This window comes from Lagenorhynchus albirostris, chromosome 2, assembly GCF_949774975.1.
Source record: "Lagenorhynchus albirostris chromosome 2, mLagAlb1.1, whole genome shotgun sequence".
NCBI lineage: Eukaryota > Metazoa > Chordata > Mammalia > Artiodactyla > Delphinidae > Lagenorhynchus > Lagenorhynchus albirostris.
The window spans coordinates 51,296,448-51,308,980 of record NC_083096.1 but is presented as its reverse complement, the minus strand read 5'-3'; the positions used below and the strand labels follow the sequence as shown (position 1 = coordinate 51,308,980).

At 35.2% G+C, this 12,533-nt stretch overlaps 1 protein-coding gene across 4 annotated transcripts in view; it reads left to right on the top strand.

Annotated features, from left to right (window-relative positions):
- The window catches only part of RASAL2 (RAS protein activator like 2), a 379,074-nt gene that overhangs the window by 281,934 nt on the left and 84,607 nt on the right, over window positions 1-12,533 (top strand). For all 4 annotated transcript variants that reach the window (XM_060132692.1, XM_060132664.1, XM_060132683.1 and 1 more), the window contains exon 4: window positions 6,012-6,118. In XM_060132692.1, coding sequence (XP_059988675.1) covers window positions 6,012-6,118 — 107 coding nt within the window. The remainder of the gene's footprint in view (window positions 1-6,011; window positions 6,119-12,533) is intronic.

The following is a 12,533-nucleotide window of genomic DNA, read 5'->3' as shown; positions in this document are numbered from 1 at the left end:
CAAACTTGAAAGGACTGCTTGTTTGAGTGAAGTACTGCAGTCTAAGTGATACAAATTGGATGAATTAAAGTGGCTCTGGGGATTTGTACTCCAGAGGAGCTGAATGGTAGTGACTGTCAGTGCCTCAGCTTTACAGCAGTAAAAGTGAGATACAGCAGAAAATGTCCTACTGAAAATCAGGTGGTGAAGTCTATAAAACACCCAGGTGCTATGTTGTTAGCAACTATATAAATGCAGGATGTAATTTTCTCCTCTTTGCTCTTGTCACTTTTCCTTTATAAAATTCTTCTCTACCTTCATCTTTAAGCTCTCATTACCTTTAAGGGATCCTCCAACAAAAAGTATGAAACGTCATGAAGCCTTTTTTTTTCTTTCATGTTTGCCATTTGTTATTAAAGGCCCTCTTGATAAAGAGGTACAAACCCATTTCCTAATACTATTCCTTCCTTCCTATTCTGTTCCTTAAGTGTCTTCTGTGCCTCCTGTGGAAGAAGCATTCTCCTAATTTAGAATTCACAGCATGGAGAAATAAGTTATTTGCTTATTAACTCATTCATTAATAACTTGAGCCATGGACTTATCACATCCTATTTTGTCATCATTTTTGCAATATAAGGGAAATAGATGATAGCGAAGTGGATTCATTCACAGCAACACTATACACATTGAAATTCCAGTGACTTGAATGGGTGACCAAACATTCTGGTGTGTATTTAATTTTTTATCATGCTTTGTTGAAATGTTTTTGATTTTTGAAAAGGTTTTTGAAGTGAACTAAAGAATTTCCTTTTGATAACAATAGAGAACTTGTTTCCTAAATATAATGTCAAAAATATTAATGGGACCTGTGAATAATTATAATTGACAGAGCATTCACATTCATTGATGTTTTATAATTCTATACACAAAATTACTAGGAATTGGCTTGGATTGCTATTAATGTGAAGTATTTAGACATACTGTATATGCCATCTGACTGCATCTGTGAACATGTAATGTTTTTCTGGTCTGTCATAACTAGAGAATTTTGCTGTAAGGAGGATATTTTGGTTCCTTACATCATTGTCTACCAAATCGAAACTTTATAAATATCTTTCTTCGGTCTGTTTATCATTTGTTTTGAATTTTCTGAAATTACTTTCGCATTGGTAAGGTTATTCTCTTCTTTAGATTTTGCCTCCACCTTCATCTAAGAGAGTAATAAATTGCTACTACCTCAGGGGCTACCACAAGAACTAAGTAAGAGATACTAGACCCAGTGGTTAGCACATAACAAGCATTTAACATTAACTCAAATTATCATAAAAATAGAAAAATATTTCTGCCTTAGACAAATTATTCACAAAAGAGGTACTTAAATAATTTTGAAGTACATCTTTTTCTCCTAAAAAAACGTATTTTTGAATCATCTCCTCTACTTCAAAACAAAACCATTGTAACTTACTCTAAGTAATAGACATTATCAGAATTCATGACAGTTTTAGCTATGTTGTTTATGTTAAGTATATGCATGTATGACATGACAGTATATGAAATTTGGTTAAATGTGACTGAACAAAAAGTAAATATAGTTGATATTTATAGATATTTTATCATAATGACATTACATAATAGATACTTTTCTCATTTATTTGTAGAGGCTTTTAGAACCTAACCCTCAGTTAATATAAGCATTTTCCTTACTCTCTTTCCAAGCATAATAATATTCTAGAATCATTTCAATCACATTCATTATTCAAAATCCTAAAAAAAAAAAAAATATTAAGAAACTGCCAGTAAGTGTCTCTCCATAGTATTTCTTTGTGACTTGTACCTTTGGATGAAGTGCATTTCACCAGGTGGTTTTTCTTTCAGAGTAAAAAGCCAAGTCCTTATGTGTAGGCCTACAAAGCCTACATGATCTGAGCACGCCTGCCCTAATTCCTCTTAGGCCTTCTGCTATTATTTGTCCCCACTTACCGACAGCAGCCCCACTGGCCTCCCAGCTGCACTTTACCCTAGAAGCTCTGTATTGTTCTCCCTCTGTCTGCAGCCTCCCTCCCTGATAAATCTACAAGCCTGACCTCTTCACTTCCTTAAGTATTGGCTCTCACTCACCTTCTCAATGCATCTATCTACCTATTCACTATAGTTACTGTAGTGAAATTATTGTTCCTACTCATCTCCCTTTCTCTCTCCTCTTCTTTTTCCCTCCCTGAAACACCATTTGTTACATTGACTTCATTATAAATAAACTAAAGGCCATGAACACACTATTAGGTCTGAAAGGCAGAATTGAGTTCTGTTTGTCAGATAGGCACATCTTCCACCAAAAGTGCCTTTGCCCTTATAATTATCTAGTTGTCAATTACTTTGCCACACTTTTAAAACAAAGCACACTGACATAGAAGAAAATGTGTATTTTGAGGAAATGACATTGTAATAATGTATTTTGGATTTAGAGAGCCCCATTCTTCCAAAAAGCTAATTTTGGGTCAAAGCATATAAACTGATTCATCTTGTCTTCATCTCTGGTTGGTCTGAATAACCCAGTTTATTAATGCAGACCAGAGCAGGAAAGGTTGAAATGGCTTACACGTAATCACACAGATAGTTGGTAGAGCTGCTAAGAAAAGCACCCAGATGTTCTCTTTGTTCAATACATCATCCTATGTGGAGCTGTATTGGAGGTTATCTCTCATTATTATAAGTTGTCACCTCATCTCAGTTCATACCCAATGGCAAAGGAAATGAAGAGATAAATTTAAAACTTAACTGGACTTTTTATAACTTTTTTTGCCTTTCAATCTGAAGATGAAAAATATTATTTTTAGAGGGTGAGAAAGTGAACAAATTAGTTTTAGACCTTTATCTACCGAAACAATATCATATGCCTCTTGTCTTAGAGAGAGAGCATATTTTAAAATGACTGTAATTTAATACTGTGACTATGAAAAGAATATTAATTTTTACAGCAAGTGAAAATAATGCAGTAGTATGTAGAAAGGGCCGGGTAGGATAGAAAGCTGTCTAATTTTGGTCTACTGGGACTGGTATAGATTTTCCATCCAAATCAGCAGAAATGTAGCTTTAAGAGCATAGTAGCAGCTTTCCTTTTTGCTTGGAGCTTTAAAGTCAAAGGTAGCTGGACGAGTTTAACATGCAGGCCAGCCTGTGACTAATCCAGCAAGTTGTTAATTCTGCTCTTCCTGATGCTGCTCCCCTGTTTCTAAGTGGTCATTAGTTCTTTGGGTATATGTTCTTCTCTCAGCTTTCAAATAATTATGAATCTTCTGAAAACTAAGCAACCCTAACATTCAAAGACATCAGCAGATAAGTTGCACTGATGTGAGGGCTGGGAAAGTCAAGAAGTGTAGACTTCCTCCTCTTATCATTAGTTGATTTAGCTTATTTTGTTTCCTTGCTTTTCCCTCTTTAATGACAGTTGTTCAAACTTCAAAAATAATTTAATTTCTTCTTTTTGAACCCAGTGACATTTTATTTATTTTTTTTTTTTTTGCGGTACACGGGCCTCTCACTATTGTGACCTCTCCCGTTGCGGAGCACAGGCTCCAGACGCGCAGGCTCAGCGGCCATGGCTCACGGGCCTAGCCGCTCCGCGGCATGTGGGATCTTCCCGGACCGGGGCACGAACCCGTGTCCCCTGCATCAGCAGGCGGACTCTCAACCACTGCGCCACCAGGAAAGCCCCCAGTGACACTCTTTAAGCTACATCAGAGTTGTGATTTTTTTTTCCATGATACAGAAAGAGAATCTAAAGATAAGTATAACAAAGAACATATTGTTAGGGTTTGAAATGTGGTTGCTCATTATAGCCAAAATAATTTCAAATAGCTAAAAGCACTGAAATATATTTACGTAATGAGTTCATATGCCTGAAAACTAAAATTAGATGTTTGGAAGACAGTAAGGAGATAAGTTTCTTTTCCTTCCTTAGCCAGAACATTGCAAATTAAGGAAAACTGTTTACTAGATCATTTTATCCTTGCTAATGGAACTTATTTTTCTCCCAATATGGTTTCTCCATCAATTATTCAGAGATTAAAATATATTATATTATAATATTCAATCTCATGTATCTTCTAATGATCAGTAATTATCAGACGAAAGATGAGATCTCCTTCTACCTTCAACAGCCCCTATCCCCACCTGCCTGCCCCCCATATAGAATTGCCTGACTTAGATAATCACCCTTTAAAGTAATCTTCCTGGAGTCTGAAGGTCTTGTTGTTCAGTGTGCTCTGACAAACTGATTTGTTTAAATTCAGTGCTTTGTGCCATTCCTATGAATTTTAATTATAGTACCATTTTTTAGAAATGTGCAGTAGAATTCATGTGTGCCTAATTCTGAAAATGGCTTTGTACATTAAGGCTCATTTAACCACAGATGGTTAGAGAGAAGTTGAGAGGCAGTTATTGGTCATAATTTTAAAACACAGTAATAGCATGGAACTTCCTTGTACTGCATGCATTTAAGATGCTGTGTTGTCAACCTCTCGGTCATTAGGCATGTTGCGATTTGGCTTATGTCTTACTGGTCAGGATGTCACAGTGAAGAAATGTTTAGTCACGGAAGAAAATCAGTGTCCAGCACGCAAAGATAGTAATAGGGTAAGCACTCCCAACTGGATTTTCATAGGAGGGATTGATTTGTGTGTATTACTGGGTCTGTGTAAAATGGTGTCCTTTTGGCACTAGATGAATATAAATTTCAGGAAATGTTTTTTCTTCTGCAGATTAGTGTAATACTGTGAAATTTGCTGTAACTGAGGGGAGGCAGTGGTTGGGCGTCTGCTAATAGCCTGAAAGTAACTAATGAGGATGTGCAGTCGGAACAATTGATTGAATAGCTGCAGTCCTGTGTGTTGCTTTCTCGCTTGCTCTCTCTGCAAGCTGTAGAGAGGGAGGGGGAAGAGCAAGGCACAGGGAGGGAGCGAGAAAAAACGCTTTCTCTTAAGTGGAAGTAGCACGGATCCCAGGGGCCAGGAGGCCAGAAATGGAAGTTTAAACTGCATCTATCTTTTAAAGGGAGAACAGCAGGAATCAAAATGTCAGTCTCCGGAGTCACGATTTACTCCTTATTTTTTAAGATCTGGAAGATAACACAGAATACTCTTTTTAGGATGTGTTTTTTTTTTTCCCTTGTCCATGTTGAGATTATCTAATGTTATCTGAGAAGCTGGATTCCTATGTCTGTCAGTTGAAGTGGAGATGGGAAGCAGTTGTGATAAAGGTATAATATGTATATATCTATCATCTGTGTGTGCGTGTTTATGTGCATATATATATGCATATATATGTATATCACTCTATAAAAATTTTTAATGTAACCTTAATATAGTGTATAGTAATTAAATTGGAGAATACCACATCATCTGCAAAATCTGAAGCTTGTTAGGTCAGTTTGAACAGATTTAGGATTCCAGAGTAAGATCTTAGTGAGGTCATATTGCCAGAACAAGGAGAAGCTGATCTATTTTTATATCAGCATAGGCATATATGTTATTTTATCCTAGCAGCAGCTTTTAGTCTTCTCATGGACCTTTGGCTGCAGGCTAGTGAATCATCTTATCTGCACAGAACTGAACTTTGACCTTTGTGCAGACACCATCAAATCATTTTCACTAGGCAAAATTTGTTCACAAGAATATGAAAAAATTTCACTGGATTATATTAACTCCTATATTGCTGACATAGAGAAGTAGATTCATATACTGAGATGCAAATATTAAGTGAACTTAGAGATATTAAACATAGCTCAGAGGAAATTACTTTTTATATGTGCATAAAGATATAAGCTGTCACAGTAAAGCAGATTCTTAACAGTGACCAAGTCTCCCTAGTGTCTCAATAATATCTCTTTAGAGATAAAGAAACAAATTATGTAGAGATAGAATGTAATGTATCTTTAAAGCAGACTGATTTTTTGTGAGAAAAAAATCAATAATTTTACAGGTTAGCAAAAGATCCTAAATTTGGGTTTTTTATGATGTTCTTTTTTTCTTTTCCAGAGGTGCCAGCAGAAAGGTCCCCCCGCAGACGGAGTATCTCAGGGACCAGTACATCAGAGAAACCCAACTCTATGGATACTGCAAATACCTCACCCTTCAAAGTACCAGTAAGTGTTTCTCTTCTCTAAAAGATTACTTTACTTTTCTCCTTTCGTTTTAGAGTTAGAGACAGTTGCTAAGAAATCAAAACATTTTGTTCTTCAAGAATTTCTTTATCAAGTTACTAACTAAAAGCTATCACAATTTTATGAAGATGCTGGTAGGAATTTTTTTTTTTAAAGGATGGCGTATAGTGTTTTTAGTGATGGAGCCTAAGCAGAGAATGATGAGACTCATAAAGTTGCAGAGCAGAAAATCCGAAAATTAGATTAGAAAATTAGACAGTTGTGAGTTCTAATCCTGAAACCTGGCCTATGCTTTGCTTAAGCCATCTTTTAGATGACTATATAAGTGCTTAAGAAATACTCTGGAAGAAATATTCCAGTTAAAAATACTCCTTAAACTGACTAGGCAGTACTGAGAATCAATATTAAATATGAAGGAACGCTGAGATGGAAAGTCTGTAAGTGATCAGGTCAGGTGACTACCAGTTGCAATTTGGACCTCTTTGATATAACTTGGAGTAGCCTAGATTTTAATTCATCCATTTTCTTTGTTTATTGAATAAGAAATATACTTACTTTCTATTCATATCATTTTATTAAAATTAATTACTTTTAAACTTGAAAAGAATTACATCCGTGAAGTTGGTCATTATTATAGGTACACTGGAAATCAGTATAAAGTAGAAATAGCCTTTTCTATTGGGAAAAAAAGGATTTTTTTTCTTTTAATTCAGCCAAGTTAATACGTTGTGTTCTTTATTCCAATACAAGTTTTTAAAGTTAGGATGACCTTTTAAGTAGAACTGGTATTTTGAGATATAAAGCTGGCATTCACTTGTAAATTAACCAAAGTGAATGTTTTATTTTACATTAATCCTGAGAAGCAAGATTTCCCCTTGTTATATCTAGGTGCCTTGTAGAGTTTGTGAATATCTATTATTGTGACACCTTTCAAATTTTTACAAATCTTCTCATTTTTAAAGACCACAAGCAAGTGTTGGATTAATATTCTAACCAAATCGTGACAGGAGTTTTAAAATACTGGATTTCATGCCTTTTACCAAATTTCTTTATTCTAATAGACATAACTATCTATTTAAAATTTGTTTTCATGAATGAAAAAAGCATCTTTTCTCTCCCTTCCCCTTCTTATTTTCCTGATGAAACCAATCAAATATAGTGAAACTAACTATCTATATAAAGAGTTTGGTGAAAAGGTTTGAGTTAGAATTTGAATTTTTACTACTGTCATGCTAGAATAGAATGGTGAATACTTAATTTTTTTTTTTTTCCAACATCAGTAGCTGAAGAAGAATATTCCTCTGCAATGTGGTAACTTTGAAATACTTCCTATATTGAATCTGAAGTTCATGACTGGCCTTTTAAAATTTGAATTAATTAGAAATAACAATTTTCATTTATATTTAAACAATAAATTGACAGCTAATTTAAGGTTTACCTTAATAATAAGGCTAATTATTTTTGAGTAAAAGTAATAAACCAATGGTGCATATACATGAAGACTAGCACTACTCACAGACCACTTACTCAGGGATCGAACCCAGGTCCCGGCAGTGAGAACGCTGAGTCCTAAGCACTGGACCGCCAGGGAATTCCCTCATTTGTTATTCTTTTTACAATCTCGGCCACATCATGGATTTAGAAATACTGAGGGAAAGAAGGGTCCCCTGATTAGCAAATTGCAGTCACAAAGCCCATGCACTTAGCTCTCTAGTAGAATTTAGCCATTCATAAGCCTTCATCTAGACAATTGTTTGGAAAAATAACCATGCAAACACACTGACTGCAATTTTTTTTTAATGGCAAAAAAAAAAAAATGTCAGTGAGTAGAGGGAGGAGGCAGAGAAAATGAAAAACAAGGAGTCATAAAAACAATCTGAATTCATTTAGGATAAAGGCAGATAGCCTTATACTTATTGATAGTCCTTAAGGGTACCATCGTATTACAGGATGGATGGTGCATAGTGTAGTAATTGACATTGATAATAATAGTCCTGAATCATCAAGGAAAAGTGAGATTATATTGTTTGTACCAGGCTGTTTTTTAAAACTGGAAACTGTGTAATATTGTGTGATATATATCCATTGAGAATATTTAAAATCTTAAAGATATGTGAAGCTTTATAAAAATTGCTATTCCGAAAAATCTAGTTTGTAAAGTTCCTCACTCCTTGATAATGCTAGATAAATAATTTATATTCTTTTAAGAGAAACCAAAATATGCTGGCTAAATGAGGCACTGCAGTACTTGGATGTCTGTGGAAGTACATTGTATTTTTTAAATCTCCATATGATACCAATAGCTAATGTGACTTACATCACTTAAATGTATTGCCAGAAGAAGTATGTCTAGTTTCAGATCAACACAAAATATTTTTGTAATAAATATCACAAAAGACTTTCTGAATATGGGAAAGCAGTACAAAAAGGAACCTAACTGAGATACTTAACTTTTAGTTACTTATATAGTACCTCAAAGATCATTTTCATGTTAACTTTATGAAGGGGCAGGGGTGAGATTTAAGCACAAGTACTTGTAGTTCAAAGACTCAGGTGTCTTTGCTGTGGTGAACAGCAGGTTCACTACCCATCAGCCCCAAAAAGGAGCTAGTTGTGGACTCTCCAAAAGGGGCTTATTCTTCCTAGATCTATTTTCAGGCTTCCTGAGGGCAGATGAAATAGATTTTTAACAAGTCTTGATGGAAATTCTTGACAGTGACACACTTAATGAATGCTTACTTTGGGCAAAGTATTGGTGATTCACCAATTGATATTGATGAGACTATTGATGCTTTCTTGGCACTCTACTTGGTACTGGGGAAACAGAAATGAACACAACAGAATTTCCATACAAGAGAACTTATAGTCTAGTAGCAAGAGACAGAAAAATGACCAGATTCGTAAGGAGGTAGATGAGCATGGTGACACTGGTTTTTAACAATGCACTGTGTAAGCTAAGGCTTTGTCAAGGAGCCAGTATTTCAGCTGCGTTTCAAAGGCTGAATGAAAATAGTTGAGAGGGGAAGGAGAGTATTCCATCTTGAGGGAATAGCATTTTGGAAAGACACACTTCATAAGGTGACTCACGCTTCAAGGGAATATGGGAAAGCATTTCCTGCTTTTCGAGGCAGGAATTGAAAAGCATGTAGGCAAAAATGGCTAGAGAGAGGATGGAGAGGTAGGTTGGGGCAAGACTGTGAGCGGGTTTGTTTGTCAAGCTTAACTAAATTTTGCTGGCCACTAAAGCATTAAAGATTGGTTTAATTGAAATATTTGTCTTGGCTTAAAAGCTAAACCAAGTTATATAAATACTGGGACATACTGGTAAATTACTTGACTCTAACCTAAGTGACTCTTCTTGCTATTACTATCTGAACTCAGGGTGATAGGTAAGGGGCTATCATTCAATAGGCCAGTCCAGCACCCACCCCTGGCTATCAGCTAACACTGCTTGTAGTTCTAGAGTAGTGGTTAGCCTTTGAGAGATCCCCAGAAGCCAATGGATAAGAGTTGTTTGTATCCTGCTGACTGCTGCTAGATAAGGCAGAAAGGATATATATCTTTGTATATCTTCCTTATTCCCCCAAACTTATATTTTCTAAACTTAAAATGGATAACTAGTAAGTAGTATATTCATGTATATTCCTTACTTAGTCTAATCCATCTTTATGCAGATAGACAGCAGAGTCAATAAGTTTAAAAATAAGAATGTAAGAAATGAAACAAGGAAGTCATGGCCACTGAACCTATAGGTTAAGTTAAGGTCTCAGCTTTTGGGAATATTTAAATGTATTTGTACTTATAGCTAATCATAGGCATAAGAAAAGCAGAGATCTGCAGGGTAGTTATTCAGTTCTTCCTCCACTCTGATTCCATATCTCTTCACCTTAATTCCAATTGCAGTTATTTGTTTGTAGGTCTGTGTGCCTCATTAGACAATAAATATCTCTTCTACTTAACTTTTTTTTTAAATTGGAGTATAGTTGCTTTACAATGTTGTGGTAGTTTCTACTGTACAGCAAAATGAATCAGCTATACGTATACATATATCCCCTCTTTTTTGGGTTTCCTTCCCATTTAGGTCACCGCAGAGCATTGAGTAGAGTCATCTTTGTAGCTACCCCAATGTCTAACGACAGAGCCTTGCATATAGGAAACACTCAACAAGTAGTTGTTGAGTGGATAAAATATAAATGAGTTATCTAAGAACCTGAATCAAGTGACTATGTTTCACACTTACTCTCTTGGTATTACAGATGATGTCTCTAGTCAAGTGGATTACTAAACCATTTAATAACTACTAAGAGATCATTTGGAGTAAAGGAGGGCACCTGCGCAAAATAGTTACCTTTTTTTTTTCTCTTCAACAAAGAGAGATCTTAATTTATATTTGGAATCCAGGGCTATGGTATTTTATGTATGTAGTATATACTCTTTCTACTTAGGTTGGGAAGTGAAACTAGGTAGGATTCTTTATTTAATGATTTATCTCTGTGGATATTTCTTTGAACAATTTAGGTGTCAGATATACGTATAAGCTGGCAATGTTTTTGCAGATTTGAATTTTGACTATTACATTCTTCAAGAACAATTTTAGTCATTTGAATAGTTTTTTGCCTCTTTTTAAAGATACTATTTTTCATTTTTTTCTTTAACATCCTGCTAGACTTTTTGCCTTTGTCATATTTGTGTTTTAAACACAAATAAAATATCCATTGTATGTTTTATATATTGTTAAAACTACATTTAAATGATGTTACAAGAGTGACTGGAAAGGAATGAGTAAACTAATGAAAAGTTATCCAGGTACTTAAATTTAATTCAGAAAGGGAATATGCTAACATCTTGTAATTGTATATATTTGTTTCACATTGCCTGAGTTTTTGCGACAGGCTTCTTTCTTTAATATTCTATTTATAAAGTGACTATTGATATTTATGATTTTTGTATCACTTCTCCTTAGACGTTGCCATCAATTTAGCTTTGGCTGAAAGAAAGCTGCTGTGTACTGGGCCAGGTGCTTCGCTTAGTGTTTTCATTTCCATAACACAATGGTCTGAGTTGGCCTTCCCTGTGAATGTAACACAATGCAGTCGCAGCTGCTTCATTTATATTAGCCTTGAGCTTGGCTCTGAAAGAATTCAGGCACTAAAATACATGCCAAGACAACCAGAATGCAAAGTTGAACTAAAGCAGTAACCGACTATTCCTATGTAACCCTCCTTGTGTTCTTGTCACAGTGACTCCTGAGCATTCCCAATCAGACATACTAGGTACAAAAGACTGTCAAAAGATGGAACCTTTGCATAGTTTTTAGAAGAAAGTAAAGCTTTAGAGGAATAAATGTAGACTAAGTTAAATTCTGAAAAAAAAAAAAAAGTAACGTTACATCCTTCCTTAAGTATTGAGATAATCGGGCTCAGTTGGTATTAGCCGTTGTTTTGAATAGAATCCTCAATAAGATCTTTGTTTTTCCAAGGTAAACAAAGAGACAGAAAGCTTCATGCCCACTTAATAAAGACCAGAAAGTGTTCATTGTCTAAACCAGTGGTTTTCAACTCTGGCTGTACACAAAAATCATCTAAGGAACTTCAAAAAATACTGCTGCCTGGGCTCCACCTCAGACCAGTTAAATCAGAATCTCTGGACTAGAGCCCAGTCTTCTGTATTTTTTAAAACCTTTCCAGATGATTCTAACATGCAACCAGGGTTGAGAACTATTTGTCTAAATGAGTGGTTAAAGTATTAGGAACCCACTTAGTCAATGTATTCCCTGTGGACATCAGTGCCTTCTTTTGTACCTTCAAGTCTGCCATAAAAAACTAGCAAGTGATAGTTTCTTAGTGGCATGCTATCGCTCACAAACAAGTTGCTGTGTTGTATATTAGTTGCCCTTCTGAGTGTTTACCACAGTCAGTTCAGATGACCAGTCTAATTTTACAAAATACTTGCTTTATTGTGGCAGAGTGGCCTTTGACCAGCCTAAGAATCTGTTTTAGCAGTAAAATATTCAATTTGAATTCATAGCACCTGAGCTACAATCCTGTTTCAACTTTTATATTCTCATTGCTGTTGTATTCCAGGACACTTCAAGTTCTTTCCTCTGCTGCTTAAAGATTCTTTATTCATCTTTCTTCTCTTTCCTGACCATCTGCATGGAGTTAAAATAGTAGGATTACCCTTCAGTGATACCTTTTCAATAAAGAGAACATTTGTATTCATGTATATATGAATACATATTCATTTATGTGTCTATCAAAATATTACTACCAGAGGTAAAAATAATATAATAAACATAGGGATGTCTGAAAAGAAAAATTATAGTCTGAAGATATTAAATATTAACTATACCTCTAAATCATTTTGTAATCAGAACGGGTGTAATTTTAAAATCTTT